The 22,274-nt window shown below is 45.0% G+C and overlaps 1 protein-coding gene across 1 annotated transcript in view; it reads right to left on the reverse strand.

Moving 5' to 3' along the window:
• Positions 1-22,274, reverse strand: part of GRIK3 (glutamate ionotropic receptor kainate type subunit 3) — a 1,130,254-nt gene that overhangs the window by 586,963 nt on the left and 521,017 nt on the right. The window contains exons 3-4 of the mRNA XM_078681209.1: positions 19,655-19,912; positions 3,702-3,883 (exon numbers count right to left, since the gene is read on the reverse strand). Of these exons, the coding sequence (XP_078537335.1) occupies positions 3,702-3,883; positions 19,655-19,912 (440 nt within the window). The remainder of the gene's footprint in view (positions 1-3,701; positions 3,884-19,654; positions 19,913-22,274) is intronic.

Here is a 22,274-nt window from a genome sequence, read left to right on the forward strand (position 1 = left end):
AAATGCGTCCACAATTATTCAAGTGGTAGTTTCCTTAAGTCAGTCGACATGTTTCAGCCACGAAACGGTGTGAATTTACCTGGCATTCTTCAGGACTTGGTGTGAATAAACCCTGGCGGCATGGACTCGCTAAGGTCCACCCTAACCTAGGGACGTGAAAGTGAAAAATAAATAGTGAAAAAAGTGCAAAAAATTAGAAAGAAAAACTGTCTTTCTAATAACTCCTGGTTTAGGAGGCTTCCGATTTTAGGGTTTTCTGCACTTTGATAGTGTGATAGATGCACACCATGGGTCACAGGAGGGGGGTGGAGGCGTAATCGGCACACCGCCCTCAACGCTCGGCACCCTCAGTATACCTAAGACGACCCTCAGCTGGACCCCGAAGCTGTCACCCGCCACAATGTAAAAATACGGGATGCGCCCGCCAGTGTGGCGGGCACATCGTAATTTGCATTGCTGGACCACTGTACCTGTGGCGGGCGGTCCCTTTTGACTATGCGATGGCCGCCGCCATCGTAATCGGCCCCAAAGGTTGGTCGAAGGTGAGTTCCAAGAACGAGGTCTAAGTAGCACAAACAGCAGAATCTTTGAGAGAACACAAGGAGATGAGATTCTTGTCAGCACTTTCTCAGAAGAATGGCTTAATTTCTGTGGCCTAGTCCCAAGAGGGCTAGAGTAAGCTCCATTAGCCATCAGTATTTTTTCAAAACCAATTTGTAAAAGATCTCTCCTTTCAGTGCAGAGATGGGTTTAAATCTTTAATGGTATACATCAGGGGCTGAGGATATAGCTCTTGTTTGCATCCACACAGTAGAATCCATTCGTATCCCTTGTGCCAAACATCTTTGTAGTCCTTGTGCCAAACATCTTTGTAGTGTAATGAAAACAGATATCTGATATGCTCCTCTGCCTCTAAGCAAACCAATAAATAATTCATTCTGGTTAAGCAAATAGGCAAAAAACTAAGAGAATTGGGCCTCTAAGTACTAACTCCAGCGATCCATCTGGGACATGTAAACACGTAACCGCTTCTGCGCAGTGCAGAGCAATGCCATAACCTATAAGAAAACCTACAATTTATTATATTGATTGAAAATGTTTTGCTTCAGTCAAAGTGTGGAGCAAGGGTTGTGAGAAAGACTGGATCAGTTAGGCTGTGTCAATGAGTGTGTGAAATTGGTCACTTCAAGATCTAATAACATCAATAGCCTTTACATCTGCAGAAACCAGTTAATAAGTGCACGCCTTCCTCCTTGTGCATTATTGCATTCAGCCTGGGATCATAACTGTGGGTAAGCCAATGAACAGCTGGTACTACCATTAACAGAGCTCAATACCACTAGTTTGAGCTCAGTGCCTTCTGTTAGCCCTTATACCTGCATATATTTATGACGTTGTGCAATATATCCATTGCCAATTTCACAAAGTTTCTACAGAAAGGCACACATTTATGTATTTGTGAACTTAGCAACGTTTTAAACAAATATGAATAAAATTCCTTCCGATCTTACATTATCTTGAGAAAATGCCTGCAAAATGTGTCTAGGGAGGTTTCATACACACACACACACTACAATTGAACCATAAAGAAGAGGGCAGACGTGGACCTCGCTGCCAATAAGCATACTGACAAAATATTACTACTGAAAATATCAACTGCCACCACTGTGACAGAGTAGTAGGTAATCATAATAAACCACAATATTAAGGATAGAGGGATTTGTAACATGTAAAATGGGTAAGTAACAATAGCAAATTCAAATATCAAAGTAGCCTAATGTTGGATGAAAAATCCAGCATAGATTGATCTATTCATCCAGCTATTCAAATACTAACCCCTACGAATAAAACAATGGTTTGTAATGGAACCTTCACTTCTCTGTCTTCTCCACTCTTCCTCAAATCTTTAAATCAATGTACTCACACGTCCACTGAAAAAACGATACCATGTACTTACATTCTTTGGGGCAGCTACTTAAAAGTGAGAGGTCATAAACTTCTCATCAATTACACCAAAACAACCATTGGCTGTTGCTAGCAGCTGATTGGGCTTATTTCACCTTCTTGACAGAACACTGTTCTCTGCCACATCTCAAGTATTAGTGACTTTGAGAAACTCAATCAAAACGATGTGTTCACGTCATACTCCAGTACATCTCAGATTGTTTTCACTAGTCTGTGACCAAAAGCATTTGCCTTAAAGCTACTTCTCCATTTCTTCTGAGATGCCAGAATGCACAAGAAGTTTCCCTTTTCCAACCGTATCACTCTTTTTGAGATTGTCTTGCATGAAAGGAATGAAACCTGCTTTCCAATCGTATCCACCCTTTCTGAAATCGACTTGAATTAAATGAATGAATCCTACTTTTAAAGCACACTGACACCCTAGGAAGATTGTCATGGCACTAGAACACATGAGGTACTTATTAGTTTGAGAACAGTCTTAACTTGTTATCATTTTTGCTAGAACACGTCTTACTCCATTTAAGGTCAAGTGCTTCTCAGATTTAACTGCAATTACATTTCTTACTCAATTGTTTAGTCATTTGTTAGACCGACCCGGGTACTGACTATCCATGCTGTTACAGTGTGAGCCTGCCCTGAACTGCAACCACTTTTTCTCACTCTTGCAAGGCTCAATCTGCAGAACATTAGAGAGCTGGAGCATAATTATTACAAGAAACTGCTGCTCCTTTCTTCCTTGATTTTTCTCCGTCCAATCAGGAGCTTTCTTGCCCACTGCCCAAGCAATGTCATGGATAGACCACGATTATTCGAATTGCCCTGTGGGTGACCATCCCCAACTGAACACTGCTGAAAGAGGTAAACATACCAGATATAATTCAGACTTTTTTTACTTGTCTGTATTGTGTTTTTTTGTTATTTACACTCTCGGTGTTAGCACACTCCACCATTTTGCCAGGATGTGGCCTTACTCGTTTGCGAAGTATTCTTTTTTCATTTTAATATTTCATTTGAACATAACAATCATGTGTAATTGGGTTTTTTTCCCGGGTATTTTGAAAAAATATATAACTTTTCCAGTAAATATATACGTATTGTAACAAGACTGTGCAGCAATGAAAATCCTATGCAAAACTGGCAGTAGCAATATATTTAGGCAAGGTCTTTGCAAAGATCTCACTGAAAGTGTGGTTGACCTATTTTGTTTTTTGTGTGAAAGATTCATTTGCAATACTCTTCCCAGTATGCTCACAGTTATGATCAAGAAAGAGATCGACAATACAATATTTTTCTTTATGTTTGTGCTTCGACTTTTATGGCCCATTCAAGGGTAGAGGTCAGAAGCTCAAAAATGGAGAGGTGGGACTAGAAAATGGAAGCTTGTGTTAGTTACAGGGAAACCTGAGTATGATCCCTGACAGAAGCAGACAAAGAAAGACAGCAGGCACAAGGAAATATAAAATTCAATAATAAAAAAATAAAAGGATACACACAACAATGTTATGAAAGTAAACATCAATTTATGTTTTTGTGCGAATATCGACAGGAACAGACAAGGGAGATATCTTTGATGTGCGGCAGAGGATTGCACGTTAAGAATAAAATCTTCAAGGAGCCACGCGAGAACATATTTCATCTACCTACTGTGCAAAAAGTCTGAGGTAATAGAGTCCCAGGAGGGCCTCCCGCGCGCTCGTAGACACATCCAGCTTTGGGCGTAATGATCCCCTGCTCACCTGCCTCAAGATCTGGGCCGCCATGGTGTGACTGCAGTCAAAGATGATCCGGAACTCCCTGCCTCGCTTCATCTCCTTCAACAGGGGCCGCGCGTCCTCCGAGTCGAGGGGGAGCTGGCGGATCTTCAGTCGGATGTTGTAGCGGGAGGGAGCCATTATGAGTTCTTGCAGTCGGATAAGGCCTTGAGGGAATGCAAAAAAACACAGAATTACAGCGAAGCGTTGAGGTGTTCAACATCGGCTAATAAGGCCCTGTTTCTAGACAGTGGATACGTCAGGGGATTTAAGGCGAGGTGGGCTGTTGGATTAGCAGGGCACGTTTGTCATTGGATCAGCAGGTGGGGACGCATCTTATATAGAAATTCTGCTATCCGCAGACGCATAGTCTACCTGTCGGATCTGCAGAACACAGCAGTTACACAAAAACATCTTTGCCTGCTTAGTGGGGATTAATTCTCTTATTCCTTGTTTTTTAAACACGTCTATTTTCCTTGCCAATATTCTTGTACCTATTCTGTGTTTTAGAATAACTTGCATTTTGATAAGGTGATTGGAAGATGATTTCATATTAACATTCACCTTGTGGTGAGGTAGATAAATTGGCTGAGGAGCTTTTTAGCCTACTGTCACACAATGAAAAAGTGTGGTATTTTGGTCGATTATTTTTATTTTTACAATGGTCAAGTCCTGTTTTGAAACAGCAAAATGATTGGTTGTATTTTGTATATCTAGACAAAAAAGAAACCTTCAGTTTTACAGGTATCACACTTTCACTGTAAAAAGAATGGAGCAAATTAGTAAATAATTGCTATTTAGCTCTGTGTTAACACATTATGAAAAACTGCTAGGATGCACTATTTTTTCTGCATAACTATGTGCGGATTTGCAACAGAAAAAATCAATGTTTGCTTTTTTTGTCCATAAAACGTAAGCAATGTAGGAAAAAGATGAACCTTGGTAGTAGCGTTGCAAAAGAATAGTGAGGGCCCTAATAAAAAAAAGCGAATTAGCAGGCCACTTCACCCTCAACAACATGTTTTATTGGCAAAGATTTTTATGAACAACAACGTAGAAACGCTATAATACTGATAATATTTGTAAATACAATGATCATTCTCAAACATATAACAACATTTCTGATCTCAGTTAGAAATATATAAAAAAGACTGTTTTACCTTTTGAAGGACAAGGTACCCAATCGAAACATGGGGGAAGCCTGGCCCCCCGTATTTAGACAGCAGATGACAATAATGTACTTGTTATAAGGTGGATGGGACATAATCGACTCGAGGGGCAGCAAATCTACTTGAAGGCGTACCTCTGACCACGACCGCTTGTGAAAGCCAGTGACTGCCCACATTAGAAAATCATGCTAGGGGACGCCAAATTGCGCTTGCGCTCGCCAGCTCTGGAGCCTCGCAGGGAGAAAATTCTGCCACGCTGCAATTGGCTTAATTTGGCCAGAACTCCACATTAAAGAGTAACACCAAAATTCCACCAATTCCACACCGCCAGCCACGAGACACACAGCCACCGCCTTCTCCCTCATTCAGGGGGTTCCATACAGCAAAACTTTATTAAAAATTGTTTATATCTCTCTTTACAGGCTACTGTAAGGCCTGAAATTACACCATTCTGCCATGCTGAGTAATTTTCCATCTATTCAGGGGAAAATTCTATCACAGAAGCAGGGGGATAGTATGAAGAAACAACACAAACAGGGGCTGTTCACATCATGTAAGACATAGCACTACCTTCTTAGCACAAAATACATCCTTGCATCGTTTTACATGAAAGAATAGCATCAAATAAAATACTGTTAATATCCCAATTTGCCTTTCACATAATTTCTTGCAATTTTCCCTAAACTTTGTGTATTTGCACAAAGGGAAGTTACTTGAATTTTGCACAAATCCCTACTTCTACTGATAGGAGTTGTAAAAGCTTTATGCACATGTTGTGCATTGCTGTTCGTTATTTTCCCCATGGCAATACTTTTGGCAGCAACACATTTTTTACACTATAACAATAATTTGTTCCGTGAAATTCAGAATGTTTGAGTTTAGATACTGTGATTAACTTCAGCCATGTTTGACCAACAGCCATAAAAAGATTCAATTCCTCTGCAACAGAACCAACAGTATCAATTTACTTATTTTCACTGAAAATGTACATATTTATCAGCACTTCTACTCAAAGTCACCAGATGTCAGTCTCACACAAACATAAAACTTTATCTCCAATGTACAGTAGATGACTAGATTTGCTTTTAAAGAGCAGAGTAACATTAAAAAGCAGTGCATGCTGCATGAAAAGGATTAAGTAAATAATACAAATATAATTACAGATGATCATGACTTCACTAATCCTCACGTCTAGCATCATTACCTAGACCCCTCCTTATATATGCTGTTTAGTTCGATTGACCTTTACTTTGACCTGGCTGATCTACTCTTAAAATTTCAGTTCTACCAAACCTGGGTTCAAGATACCTGTTGGAAGGCAGCTGAAGTAAGTTCTACTCTTTGTAAAGGTAAGTGCAATTATTCCTGGTCAAAAGAAAATGGGCAAAGAAAAGAGTAGAAAACGTATTTCAAAAGTCTTTATATAGCCTTTTAAATTGACATTTAAAATCGGGGCAGTAAATCTGTCATGAAAATACACAATAGCTGATATACATCAGAGCTTATATCAGGTCAAGAGCAGAAGATAAGAGAGGATAAAAATGATGACACTTTCACAAAGTTTGCGGACCAAACCGATGCCCCAACATATAAAGGGGCTAAAACAAAGGAAAGAACAATGATGAATATCACTCCAAGTTGAAAAGGTATTTTCCGACTTTCTTTATTTCATGAGTGCTTACATACGCAGGCTTCAAGGTTTCCAGAGCTACGTCTGCAAAGATAAGTGAAATTTTCCCCCAGGATCGTGTTCTCCATAGCAAAGAAATCTGCACAGGGGCAATAGTATCCCCTGTGCAAATGCATATTTGTCTCCAGAGGTAAAATATTTTTTCCCTTGGAAAAACCTCTTCTATTACACCCCTAGCAAATCTGGAGCAATCCAATCTTCTCCGCACCCTGAAAAGAGATTTATACCAAACCTTGGCCACAGTAAAATTCAAATTTCTAGGGTGGAAAGAGGAATGATAGAAGTTTGTGACAGCTACACTTGTATATGCATGTGTTCGGATATTCACAAAATTCCAGGTATAACAGCTTCTTGGAAAGTCCTTTTTCCTACCCGCTGAGAGGAATTTATGGGTATTGAGAACTCCACACTCATGGTGTAGATGTTTACGCATATAAATGGGAATCCCTGTGTGAATCTATGGCAGGCATAACACAAGTAAATGTGGCTGTAGACTTACATTTATAATCACATTTACCTTTGTGAATAGATTCGCCTGTGCTCAGTATTTGTGGTTGAAATTGTTCTTACTACTGGTGTTCCCGGGACTCTATACATTTATTGTATAAACAACTTACTATCTCTTTGCATATATGTTATGTTATTAATATTTGTAAAGTGCGTGGCTGCCCCAGCAATAGGGTTTCCCAGCGCTTCCCACAAAATAATGGCGTCACACAACAGAAAAAAAACAGAGGGAAGGGGTATAGTGAAGAGGCGAGGAAAATCTGAGTTTTAAGCTGTTTTCTAAAGCAATGATGTGCGTATTACTTAGTTCTGGGGACAAACTATTATTCCAAAGGGCCATGGGCACTTTCAGTGGCACCGTGAGCAAGGGACCCACGTCTGGGCATACCCATCCCACTTAGGGCAAAAAGTGTTACAGCAAACAAATGATGGACTGAATGCTGACAGTGCAAACATTCTCCCGAGTCAAAATATCTGGGTTAAATCCATCATTATTATGCCCACTACGCCACCCAAGTTTGGACCCAGCCATAAGCAAATCAGTCTTGACCCTGCGCCTCATTGGAAGAGCCCAGACCGAACTGCCAGGCCAGGTCCTCTCTGGACCGGAAACAAGCATCCTGGGACCAGTTTCAGGGTATGTCACCCTTCTTCCGCCAGGCTAGCTTGAATCCATGGCACAGTGAGCCAGGGTCCCACTTCTGGGCATACCCATCCCACTTAGGGCGAACAGTGTTACAGCAAACAAATGATGGATGGAATGCTGACAATGCAAACATTCTTCCCAGTCAAAAGATCAGGGTTAAATCCCTCGTTTTGTTGCCCACTACGCTACCCCAGTTTGGAAGCAGACATATGCAAATCAGTCTTGACTCTGTGCCTCATGGGAACAGTCCAGACCAAACTGCCAGGACAGGTCCTCCCTGGACCGGAAAGAAGCATACTGAGAACTGTTTCAGAGTATGTCACCCTTCTTCAGCCAGGCTAGCTTGAATCCAGTGGCACCGTGAGCAAGGGACCAACGTCTGGGCATATCCATCTCACTTAGGGCAAAAAGTGTTACAGCAAACAAATGATGGACTGAATGCTGACAGTGCAAACATTCTTCCTGAGTCAAAAGATCTGGGTTAAATCCATCATTATTATGCCCACTACGCCACCCAAGTTTGGACCCAGCCATAAGCAAATCAGTCTTGACCCTGCGCCTCATTGGAAGAGCCCAGACCGAACTGCCAGGCCAGGTCCTCTCTGGACCGGAAACAAGCATCCTGGGACCAGTTTCAGGGTATGTCACCCTTCTTCCGCCAGGCTAGCTTGAATCCATGGCACAGTGAGCCAGGGTCCCACTTCTGGGCATACCCATCCCACTTAGGGCGAACAGTGTTACAGCAAACAAATGATGGATGGAATGCTGACAATGCAAACATTCTTCCCAGTCAAAAGATCAGGGTTAAATCCCTCGTTTTGTTGCCCACTACGCTACCCCAGTTTGGAAGCAGACATATGCAAATCAGTCTTGACTCTGTGCCTCATGGGAACAGTCCAGACCAAACTGCCAGGACAGGTCCTCCCTGGACCGGAAAGAAGCATACTGAGAACTGTTTCAGAGTATGTCACCCTTCTTCAGCCAGGCTAGCTTGAATCCAGTGGCACCGTGAGCAAGGGACCAACGTCTGGGCATATCCATCTCACTTAGGGCAAAAAGTGTTACAGCAAACAAATGATGGACTGAATGCTGACAGTGCAAACATTCTTCCTGAGTCAAAAGATCTGGGTTAAATCAATCATTATTATGCCCACTACGCCACCCAAGTTTGGACCCAGCCATAAGCAAATCAGTCTTGACCCTGCGCCTCATTGGAAGAGCCCAGACCGAACTGCCAGGCCAGGTCCTCTCTGGACCGGAAACAAGCATCCTGGGACCAGTTTCAGGGTATGTCACCCTTCTTCCGCCAGGCTAGCTTGAATCCATGGCACAGTGAGCCAGGGTCCCACTTCTGGGCATACCCATCCCACTTAGGGCGAACAGTGTTACAGCAAACAAATGATGGATGTAATGCTGACAATGCAAACATTCTTCCCAGTCAAAAGATCTGGGTTAAATCCCTCGTTTTGTTGCCCACTACGCTACCCCAGTTTGGAAGCAGCCATATGCAAATCTGGCTTGACTCTGCGCCTCATGGGAACAGTCTAGACCGAACTGCCAGGCCAGGTTCTCCCTGGACCAGAAACAAGCATCCTGGGACCGGTTTCAGGGTATGTCACCCTTCTTCAGCCAGGCTAGCTTGAATCCACTGGCACAGTAAGCAAGGGACCCACGTCTGGGACTGTTCCTATTGGGCGCAGGGTCACGACTGATTTGCATATGGCTGGGTCCAATCTGGAATTATTATTATTATTATTTTAATTTTATAGAGCGCGTAGTCACCCTTAGGTATCCCAGCGCTAGAATGGCATGGTGAGCAAAAAAACGATGGATTTAGACCCCAATCTCTGTACTGGGGTGAATGTATGACATTGTTCTGCATTATGTCCATCAATTTTTCATTTTGCATTTTCTCACCCTGAGTAGGACGAGCATGCCCAGACATGGGTCCCGTGCTCTCCATGCCACTGGAGTCCAGCTATCCTGGCTGATGAGGGCTGAAAGCCCGAAACCGGTCCTAGGATGCTTGTTTCCAGTCCAGAGAGGACCTGGCCTGGCAGTTCTGGTTGGACTGTTCCCATTGGCACAGGGTCAAGACTGATTTGCATATGCCTGGGTCCAAACTGGAATGGCATGGTGAGCAAAAAAACGATGTATTTAAGCCCAGATCTCTGTACTGGGGTGAATGTATGACATTGTTCTGCATTTTGTCCATCAATTGTTCTTTTTGCATTTGTCCCACTGTGTGGGACGCATGCAGGCTGTACCCAGTCGCGGTTCAGGTGAAGACCAGGCCAAGAGTTGGCCCATCTACGCCAGCCCACAGCCGGTCGAGGCTGGCCTGGGCCACCTCTCTTGGCTTCTCTATTTTGACTCAGCAACATTGAGGTATTGACATTTTATATTTTAAGTCTTTGTTGTTTGTCCTCCCAGGAGCTCTCAAGGGGGGTATTGTGCCCACTTGACTGAGTGATCTTGCATTGCCCTTGCCAATATAGAGCAATAGAAGAGAGGCTGGGTAAACAGCTGCTACAGGGCATCAAGGGACACTGTCTGGTGCACCTATTAATACTAATATCTAAATTCCAACGTGTGTGATCATGGGCATAAGGATAATGAATGTAGGCACATCCGGGGGAGACACTGTGACAACTTTAGACTCCTTTTTGGTCAGGGCAGCAAGTGCTATCTCTAAGGAAATAGCCCTGGCCAAAAGGAGATTTTCACTGGAGTCTGAAAGATGTATCCAGGAATCACTTCCTGTTGTTATCTCTGAGGAAGCAACCAGAACCCTGCTAAAGGACAAGTCACCCGCTGTGGTCACATATGGCAAGGTCGTAGAGATAATGACATCACACAAACTGAACCCCCAGTTAAGAAGAAGAGGGCTGGTGGAAAGAGAGGATACTAGCTGCCTAGGAGGGTGGTATTTCAAGCCACAAGTCATAAAGCGGACATGGAACAAGTTATGGACAAATTACTTCCTAGGTTTGAAACACTGTTTAAAACATTGTTGTCCTCTGTTTTGTTGTCACTTGAAGGGATAGGGCGTAAGCTCAGTTTATTCCCCCCATTTAACCCTGGTGCTTTAAATATCAAGATAATGATAGCAGTAGCAGGGACAAACTATTCAGTTGAGCTCACACCTGAGATCTGTACTGGTGTGGGGAGGACCTCAGGTCAACATCGTGGTGCGGGCACAGGAAAAAATGCCCGTCCCACCCTTATAATCATTCTGCTGCCTCAACTGTTAGTCCTCCACAGCTTGGCTAGCAGATGGTAGTCACAGTCGTAAAAAAAGAGGGCTGCACATGGTGGGCTGTTCCAGATGACAGAGTCCCATTCTGAGTTACAATCAATGTCACAGGCAGCCATCAGGGCACATGCATGATTGTCAGTAAACAGTCGGAACAACGCAGGCAGAGCCACGCGTGTGCCAACAACGCAAGCACCAAGCACTACCACGCTTGCCTTAACCACGCATACCACGCATATGGCTTAACCATGCATTTGTGTGTTTAAAGCAGTGTGTGGTATAGCTGCTGCTGGGTGGAAGCAGGAAGGACCAGGAGAGGACACAGTGAGGTGTGTGGGGATGGGGCCGGGGTTTGAAGGGGTGGGGATAGTTTTTAAGGGTTGTGGTAGTTTTCTGGGAGGGTCCGGTTGTTTTCAGGGCTGGATGATAGGAAAAGTCTTTAAGGCTCAGGGGGCTGGGGTAGTTTTAAGGGCTTTGGGGGGAGGGACATTTTTAAGGTTCAGGGAGGAAGCGGGTTGATTTGTAGTAGGGAAGGGGTCATTTTAGGTCTCAAGGCTGGCGCTTGAGGGGACGTTTTAGGGCTCAGGGTGGGTGGGCAGTTTTTGGGCTTAGGGAAGGGTGGAGTAGTTTTTAAGGCTGAGGCAGGGAAGTTTTTAGGGCTCGAGAAGGGGGTTCATTTTCAGGAGGGAGTGGGCAGTTTTAGGTCTAAGGGATGGGAGCAGTGGTTCGGGGGTAAGACTTACATGACAAGTGTTAACCACGCATATGTCTTTGCCATACATGCTTAAACAATGCTTATTTTGTTGTAAAGGCATGTGTGGTAATGGCATATGCGTGGTTAAGACCGTGTGGAACCGGCATGCGTAATAAACCCATGCTTGGTCCCATCACACAATCATGACTGTCATGCCGGCAGAGGCCAAAAAATCTAAAACCAACAGAAACACTATGGTAAACTCGAGACAATGGAGCACACTCTCAACAGTCATGCAGGAGACGTTTCCTGATCCAAGAAGTGGGAGCAGGACTTCTGACCTCCTGACCAGAGTCCTACTCTCTCCCTCTGCAGCTCTGCTGTTGTGTCACTGCCGCTGCCTTGTGCAGTTATCTGTGTATGTAGGGGCTTGAGCCCTGTGTTGTGCTTTCATTGTGTGCTGCCCGTTTTACTCTATCTCTCTGCAGCCCCGCTGCTGTGCCGCTGCCTCTGCCCTATGCAGTGATCGGTGTTATGTTAATCGGATTTGTACATGGCGGAAATACCCAGAGGTGTCTTGGCGCTAGGATTGGGGTAAGCCCAGCCTAGTTCTAAAATAGCCAGGTTTTAGCCCTTTTCAGAAGATGGTGAGGGAGCTTGCACTTCGAAGCTCCATTGACAGCATGTTCCAGAGTTTTGCTGTGCCATACGAGAAAATTCGGCCGCCCCAGTTTGAGGAACGTTTTCTTAGAAATTTCATGAGTTTAGGACCTGACGAACATAGCTGTCTATAAGGTTCGTACCAGGCAAAGAGATTCCTGAGAAATGTTGGTCCTGTATTGCTCAGTGCCTTATATGCTAGGCATAATGACCTGAATTTAATTTGTTGTGCCACCGGAAGTCAGTGGAGTTTGCGAATTTCCTAGGCTACTGATTCATGCTTTGGGATGTTCAGCAGAAGTCTTGCAGCTGCATTTTGAACTGTCTAAAGCGTTTTTTGATATTGCTTTTGCATACTCAGGTAAACCCATTACATTAAACTAGTTTTAAATGTATAAGTGTAGTTACAACTATCTTTCTAGAGTCAGGGTAGGATCTTCTTAGGTTTCTTTATCAAAAAGTGGGAGGCCGAGACAATGGCATTTGTCTGGAGAGATACTGTTAGTTTATTGTCAATCATAACTCCCACATTTCTGGGCTTCAGAGCAGGTTTTAGCCAGTGCAGGTAGCTGTTTGAGCCCTGTGTTATTCCTTGATTGTGGACTGCCCGTTTTTTGCCTGTATTATTGCCTTGGTTGTGCTGCGAGGGAGCGCGAGCAGGACCACTGACCTCTTGGGCAGAGTCCTACTCTCTCCCTCTGCAGCTCCGCTGCTGTGCCTTTGCCCTGTGCAGTGATCGGTGCAGGTAGGGGTTCGAGCCCTGTGTTGTGCATTGATTGTGTGCTGACCAATTTTTGCCGGTATTATTGCCCTATTGTACCTTGATTTTGTTCTGCTTGTTTTTGCATTTTTTGTTGTGCACTTTACCTAGTTTCTTCTTTTCTTCTACCCATTTCCCGCTCCCTTTCCTGCTGCTGCTGCCCCCGCGGCATGCCCCCTGCCAATTCCCGCTTCCATCTGCGCCTCCCTCCCCCTTCCCTATTTAATGGCAGCCGCTGCGAGGTAGTGCAAGCAGGACCTCTGACCTCCTGTCCTACTCTCTCCAACTGCAGCTCCGCTGTTGTGCTGCTGGCCTCTGCAGTGATCGGTGCAGGTAGGGTTTGAGCCCTATGTTATGCCTTGATTGTGGGCTTCCCATTTTTTGCCTGTATTATTGCCCTGTTGTGCCTTGACTGTGTTATACCCGTTTTTGCCTTTTTTGTTGTGCCCTGTACCTAGCCTCTTCCTTTCTTTTACCCGTTTCCCACTCCCTTTCCTGCAGCTGCTGCCACCGCGGCCTCACCCCTTGCTGATTCCCACCTCCCACCTGTGCCTCCCTCTCCCCTTACCTATTTAATGGCGGCCACTGCGAGGGAGCGTGAGCAGGATCTCTGACCTCCTGGCCGGAGTCCTACTCCCTCTGCAGCTGCACTGCTATGCCGCTGTCGCTGCCCTGTGCAGTGATCGGTGAAGGTAGGGGTTTAAGCCCTGTGTTATATTTATTTATTTTATTTGTGTATTTTGTAAAGTGCGCAGCTACCCCAACGGGGTGTCCCGGCGCTAGTGATCAGACAGCAAAGAACACCAGAAACAGAGTACTAACGGAAAAGAAAGGTTTTGAGAGATCTACGGAATTCAGGTTCTGACTGAATCAGACGAAGAGAAAGAGGAAGTTTATTCCAGTACTTGGTGGCGCCAACTTGAAAGGTTTTACCTCCTGATCGAGCTTTTTTGAATCTGGGAATGATTAGTAACTGTTTGTTATTGGAGCGCAAGGTTCTGGAGTGACTGTATGGGAGAAGACAAGAAGTTAGATAGGCTGGACCTGAGCCTTTATTGGTCCAAAATGCCAAAATCATGGCTTTGAACTCAATCCTTTTGGGGACAGGCAGCCAATGTAGTTTCCGTAGACAAGGAGAGATTGTCGGCTGCCCCTTTTTGCCTGTATTATTGTCCTGTTGTGCCGTGATTGTGTTCTATCCATTTTTGATTTTTATTTGTTAACTGTACCCAGTCTCTTCTTTTCTTCTACCCGTTTCCAGCTCTCTTTCCCACGGCTGCTGTCCTTGTGGGCCCTACCCCTGCCGATTCCGCTCCCCAGCTGCACTTCCCTCCTCCTTCCCTATTTAATAGCAGCTGCTGCGAGGGAGCGCGAGCAAGACCTCTGACCTCCTGGCCAGAGTCCTTCTCTCTCCCTCTGCAGCTCCGCTGCTGTGCTGCTGCCCTGTGCAGGGATCAGCACAGGTAGGGTTTCCAGCCCTGTGTTGTGCCTTGAATGTGTGCTGTACGTGTTTTGCCTGTATTATTGCCCTGTTCTACCTTGATTGTGTTCTGCCCGTTTTTTGTCTTATTTGTTGTGCCCAGTACAAAGTCTCTTCTTCTCTCTACCTGTTTCTCACTCCCTTTCCCGCTGCTTCTGCCCCCGCGGCCCCTCCATCCTGCTGATTCACACCTTCCTCCCCCTTCCCTATTAATAGTTGCCGCTGCTTGGCTGAGCACAGCGGGCGTGTCAGAGGCACGCCACAGGGAAGCCCCTCTGCGCCCATCTGCGCCCATCCGCAACCCGACCGTAACCCGACCAAGACCAGCGGCAGAGACCCCGGATCTCCGACCACCTACCACTACAAATCAGCTGCTCGCACTCAACCCTGGAAGGAACAACAAAGCCAGCTGTCCATGCCGAACACCACCCATGGCCAGGTCTCCTGCCGTTACTCCTGCCAGACCTTCACCATTGACCGCAACCCCATGGCCACTACCCACATGCCAAACACCAACACCTCAATGGACGCTCCCTGCACAGACATGCTGTAGAGATCTGGGACCTCCTCAACACTCTCTCACCAGACGTCACCTTCTTCACAGAAATCTGGACCAACTCCACCTCCACACCTACATTGCCACCGCCATCCAGGACGGATACAAGATCCAGAGGAAGGACCACCCCAACCGCACAGGAGGACTTGCCATCGTCCACAAGAGCTCCCTCCGACTCACGACCTCCAGCTCCAGCAACAGCTTGCCCACCACCGAACACCTCCATTTACGACTCCCGGAATGACCCTAAGAGGCACCCACGCCTATAGACCTCCTGGACCTCAACCAGAGTTCACCACCACCATCACTGACCTAATCACACCCCACGCCATCGCCTCCATGGACTGCATACTCATCGGAGACCTCAACTTCCACTTTGACAACCTCAGTGACCCCAACTCCGCCACCCTCCTGACAACCTCACCAACCTCTGACTGGAACAACTCATCACCACCTCCACCCACAAGGCAGGACACACCCTCAACCCCATTTTCACAGGAGGCAACAAGATCCACTTCAGCCTCACCACACAACCCCCATGGACAGACCACCACTGCATACACTTCCACGTCGACAAACCCTCAGCATCCAAACAGGCACCCTGCCCCAGAGAATAAACTGGAGCAAAATCACCAAAGAGCAGCTCAACTCCACCCTCAACTACGAGGCCCCCGCCACCTCAACCGACGCCAACCTCACAGCCAAAGAACTCCACAGATGGATCTTCAATTGCGCCAACGAGATTGCACCCCTACCTAACCCGACAGACAGTGCCCCAGGAAGACCACCTGGTTCACCACTGACCTCCAAGAATCCAGATGCAACTACAGATGCCTCAAAAAGAACTGGAGAAACAGCAAATCCTCAGAAGACCGCACCAGCTACAAGAACACAATGATAGAATACCACCAACACTTCAGATCCATCAAAAGGACCTTCATCCAGAACAAAATCCTTGCCAATGCCAGCAGCTCCAAGAAAATCTTCAATGCCGTCCAATTCACCGAAACCCCCAGCAAAACCGCGGACATCACCCCCTCCAGGGAGCTCTGCAACAAGCTCGGCTCCTACTTCCATCTGAAGATCAAGGGCCTCTATGACAACTTCAACGGCCAGACACCTTACTCCGGAACTACTCCATCCTCCAGCAATGCAAGCCAGCCCACCATCTCTTCCTGGACCCCAGTCACCACCTAAGACATCTCATTGACTATGAAAGGAGCCTCTATGGATCTCTGCCTCCGCACATCTTCCACAGAGCCGCTGCCGCCATCGCACTGAACTTTGACACACCATCAACACCACTTTCGAAACCGGCATCTTTCCCGACGACTAGAAACGCACGGAAGTCAGACCCCTACTCAAGAAGCCCTCAGTAGATCCCACGGACCTCAAGAACTACTGACTCATCTCCCTCCTCCCATTCGCAGCCAAAGTCACAGAGAAGACCATCAACGTCCAACTTACGAAATTCATTGAAGAAAACTCCATCCTCGACCCCCCAATCGGATTCCACATCAACCACAGCACTGAGACTGCTCTACTCGCCGCCACAGATGACATCAGCACCCTCCTCGACCATGGACACACTGCAGCCTTGATCCTACTGGACCTCTCTCCTGGTTCTCTGCAGCCTTCAACACTGTCTCCCACCGCACGCTCACCACTTCACAAAGCCGGCATACAGGGAACCGCCCTCGACTGGCTCCACTCCTTCCTCACAGGCAGAAACCAAAGAATCAGACTCCCACCTTTCCTCTTCGAACCCACAGAAATCCACCACAGAGTACCCCAAGGATCGTCACTCAGCCGCATGCTCTTCAACTTCCACATGGCTGACCTCGCCGCTATCATCAGACAACACGGACTCAGCATAGTATCCTACGCCGACGACACACAGCTCATACTCTCCCTCACCAAGGACCCCATCTCCACCAGACTCAACTTCCAGGAAGGAATGAAAAACGTTGCATCCTTGATGAGCAGCAGCTGCCTGAAGCTCAACTCAGAGAAGACAGAAGACCTCGTCCTCGGACCCTCCCCCTCCGCATGGGACAACTCCTTGTGGCCCACCGCCCGTGGCAGCCCCCCACTCTGGCAGCTCCCCACCCCCAAGGACCTCATCTGAAACCTCAGCATCGTACTCGACTCCTCACGCTCGATGACCTGACAGGTCAACGCCGGCACTTCTACCTATTTCAACAACCTCCACATCCTCCGAAAGACCTTAAAATGGTTCCCACATGAATCAAGGAAGACAGTCACCCACACACTCATAACCAGCAGAATGGACTATGGAAACGCCCTCTATGCCAGGATCAACAAGTCTCTGCTCCACAAACTCCAAACCCTACAGAACATTGCAGCCAGACTCGTCCTTGGCATCCCTCGACACAAGCCCATCACCCAGCATCTGCGCAACCTCCACTGGCTCCCCATTGAGAAAAGAGGAACTTTCAAGATCCTCACCCACGCCTACAAATGCCTCCACAACACCGGACCACAATACCTCAAGGACAGAATCTCCTTCCAAGTACCCAAGAGAAACCTCCGATACGCCGGTCTCGCCCAACCCCCAAGCATCCGCAGAGCAGGAACAGGTGGAAGACCCTTCTCCTACATCGCAACCAAGACCTGGAACGGGCTGCCAACAAACATCAGATGTACCTCCACCCTACACATTTTCAAGATGGCCCTCAAGACCTGGCTCTTCGACTGACGGAGCTGCTCCCCTCCACCCCCCCCAGCACCTTGGGAACCTCACGGGTGAGTAGCACGCTTATAATTACCCTGACTGATTGATTGATTGAAGAAGTGAGTTTTGAGAAAGGCAAACAATTGGCACAAGTAATGCAAGGATAAAATCTTCCTTGCAAGAAACATCGGAATTTTTTTTTTGTACTCTTGTTTTTGACCTCCACTGAGGAACGGGATGGTATTTATATCTGTACATCAGTTCTATTGTGCCTCTAAATGAATGGATGAGCAATCCCCGGGATAGCCACCCTCGTATCGTGAATATGACCTTTCATCTGTCTCATCTGCTGGTCTGCCTATAGGGACAACATGTATGGAAGCTCAGCCACAGCACATATTAATATGTGTTTGACTTCTCTCCTTCCTCGGCAAGTAAGAAGGATTGCTTGCATACACTGGAATAAGAATTATAAAGACACATGATGGTGGATTGATTTTCAGACAGAGAACGCAGCTAAAACGCAGCTTGAACACAATTAAATAGAAAAGTCCATCAGCCCTGCACAAGAACCTAATGAAATTCTTACACCCCCTCAATTTCTGAAAAAGAATATTAAGTAGATTCCATGAATGCGAAAGTAGCTTTAAAATCTGTAGAAAACAAAATGTTTCATTTCTAAAGTTTGAAAATGCACAATTATATTCAACATAACAAAATGACACAATACTAATAATAAAAATAACAGTTCAATAGTGCAATGGTTCAGAAATATAAGAGCTAAAATTCAAATAAATATGTAGCTTCATTAAATGAAAATTATTATGATGTATACATAAAGAAATGTAACAGTAAACTTGTTGCTCACATTTAAAATGCGTTATACACAGTTCTGAAGATGACTACATCCTTGTAACTCATCTGTGCTCTAAAAAGTTCTAAAATAGTCGTTATGTCAAGTCTGTTGATCCAGTAAATGCATTCAGGTCCCTCAGCCAAGGACTAAAAGAAGGCCTAAATTGTTGACCTTGGAAAATTAAACATATTTAACATGAATACGAACTTGAATAAAAGTGGTGATATAGTGCAAATAAATTACTTTATCTTCTTTTTCTCCTAATTGTAAATATGATCATGTTAAAGCTTAGCGTGTTCAGACTTGTCATGCAGGCCACCTTGCACCAAAGGGGCATCCTATGCTCCTAAACCCTTTTGCCTGTGGATAGGTAGAGCTAACTTCAATTCACCTCAAGCTAAGTTCGGCAAAGTGGGGATATTTCACACTTTGAAGTATCTCAAATTTTCCTGACTCCTCAGGTGTAATATATTCTTTGCACACCTCTAGAAAAAAAGTAGCTCCTCTATATTGCATCCTTGTAGCTCAACTATGTGCTACTCCTTATTTATAAGGTGTTTTTCATAAATATTAGTTTCCTATATTAAAATAATAAATAACTACTCTAAAATGCAGTTGAAACTAATTGCAATTTTCAGCACTGCGATTAAGTGCAGCTTACATCATATGACAACAAATGGTTACAGCAGAAACTATTTGAAATTGGTATTTGTCCACCATCTTATGCTTCCACTGGCTTTCTGCTGAACATAACTCTTTACATAAGCAGAGATCAAACATTTTTACATAGAGGCGAGAAAAGAAAATTCTGGCTAGTCCCAGGAATTTAAAAGTCTAAAAACACTGGGAGGTCTTTAACACAGCATCATCCTTTTCCAGTGGCTGCTACAACACCTGGCTCCATGTTGACTGTGAAGAACATACTACTAACATGTACAGTATAATCACAGCATGAAAGTATGCACTTACCCGTGCTGTCATCATACACAACGGTGGCCGACTTCCACCTCAAGAACTGTACAAGATCCAGGATGGCGTGGCTGAGGGAAGCATAATCCGGGTACAAATTGACATAGAAGGAGTCCCTGTTATCCAGAGGATGGTGCTTCCATCGGACTTGAATATGTGGTACCTCCACTGCATTGCATATGGACTGAACTGCATTGGATGAAGAGCTGTGAGATGGTCCAAAGATTGCAACCACACCGAGGGCAAGCTGATCACAGGCTGTAGGGCAAAGAATTGAAATAATCAACTGAACAGACACTACACTTAACAAGAAGGTCCTGGCATTAGCAAGACAATGTTAAATGCAGTTGGATAGGTGAATAGGGTAACATTATATATTCAAATGGCATTAAAAGCTCATTTAACGTGACCCATTGCGTAGCCGCACCACATTTGCCTAAAGAGACTTGTAATAATTGTTTTTACACTTTGTCTTCAAATTTCTAAAGCTGAAAACTGAATTAATATGAAGTATTTGCTGCTATGTTGTGCCCATTTCGATTAGTTCTGGTGGTTCATGCTTGAGGTTACATCTTAATATTGATAAGGGATTGCCTGATGGACTCTTGCTATAAAATGATATCTTCTATCTGCAGGTATAATTGGTTTTCAATTTAATACTTCAATTTAGCGAGGCCAACATAAGCTAGTGTAACAGTTCAGTGGTTACATTTATTAATTGAATCCTGTGTGCAACCGGGTGGCGATAAGTCCAATTCCTGCCGGATGTGCTATAAGTTCAAATATTACCATTTCCACTCCTGTAATATATTAAATATTTATCTCACTGCAAACCTCAAAATAGTTGCATTTGTAGCTATCATCATTCTACTTTTCTTTTATTTATTTTATATTGGCTCTTACATTGTTATCCTTTTCCATGCTTGCTTTGAAATCAAACTAGATCGGCAAGCTCCGACTGGCTTGTTTAACTTTCAGGTAAGGCCAGGCAAGATAAGGTTCCAGGGGTAAAATAAATGGAAAGATGGACAGAAAGACAGACATGTTTGCCTGGCCTATACACTCTCATTCCACAGAACTGATCATTGGGGAAGTGCCCTTGGTGAAGGTTTATCTTCAAGCTGCCCTGGTTATTTGCAGCCTTAGAGGTTCAAAACATGTATGACAAGGTTCAGAGGTGGATCCTCTTTAAAGAGGAGGGAAGATCTTGATTCGAAAAGGCACACCCATGGATGAGCTAGGGAGCACTGAGGGTCAGTAAGCCTGAGGCACCCCAGCACAGTCTTTCGACAGGATTTGTTAGAACAGCTTTGGCTTTAAAATAGAGGATGTACTGAGAAGTGGGAAGTATACAACATGGTACCATAGCCAGGGAAAGTACACATTTTTACATCAACCATTAGTATTATGCAGTATACAGTAGGAGGGACACCCTTTAGATGAAGAGCACTGCTTGGAATTTGGGGAATGAAGCAGAAGACTCAGAAGGAATCTTGGAAGAAAACATTCTACCTCATTGCAAGCGAACCTGTTTGGATGGCTGGCAGAAGTTAACTGCTCCTCATTGTTATATCTTAGCTTGTACTGAACTCTCTTCTGAGAACTGGTAGCACTAATTCCCTGACTCGGCTCCAGGACCATTTAGGAGTGGGCGTGCTATTCTGCCTTGGGGTCGTCTGACTATGCTAACTCTAGAAAGAGTAGCATATTCAGACTGCACCGCATCTGTACATGTATTCCCTCATCCTGCCCCCCCCCCCCCCCATGAAGAAGCTGTAGACCTGGGTGGGCTAAAGAGGTGATCATAACTAGCTGAACTGTATCCTAAACAGGGAGAGTCCCACACATTGAAGTTACTGTTCTGTGTAGGATATCCTCCATGTGCTATGAAGAAGTGGTTGGGAGTTCTGGATACCACCTCTTTTGAGCAAGAATGAGTTGGGTGCCATGAAGATCCACAGCTCCACGTCTGGAAATTTCTACAATCTGATTGATTGAGAATAATTAGCAGATCCATTTCACAAAAATAAGTGGGACCACTCAGAAAGGTCAGCAACTTTGCCACTGACCTCTTTGCTTCTGTGATGGTGAAGAGCTTGCTAACTTTGCAGCATGTGCCTATCTCGAGTATCACCGTTATACAAGACTCTATATTTTAAAGTGGATAATTGCTTTAAAAATGTATAACCTCTGATGCCCTGAACAGACAGTTGTGGTTTTGGTGTTCGATTAATCAGTAGAATTAGCTTTTGAACGACATTTATTTGGGCGGTTTATGCGATTGATTTCCTGACTTTAATGCTGTTTTGGTCCTGCCAATAATGGTCCTCATTATATATGAAGGAAGCCTTTGACTGGAGACACAGCTACGAAGATTTCACTCTAGATGGAAAAAAGAAACGAACCACTGATTAACGCTTTAAATCTCGATTTAAAGCGCACAGAGGAGACCCCACAAGCTTGGTAAAATATAGGGAGAGTGGATGGAATAGCGTTTTATTTAAGAAAAGTAAAAGGAGAACCACTTACTTTTTTGGGAGTAGATTGCTTGACTTAGCCTGAACTCCAATTTTAAGAAAATGCCTTTTTCTTCAGTACCAAATGTAATTCACAAGTCAGA

Source organism: Lissotriton helveticus, chromosome 3_1 (assembly GCF_964261635.1).
Source record: "Lissotriton helveticus chromosome 3_1, aLisHel1.1, whole genome shotgun sequence".
Lineage (NCBI taxonomy): Eukaryota > Metazoa > Chordata > Amphibia > Caudata > Salamandridae > Lissotriton > Lissotriton helveticus.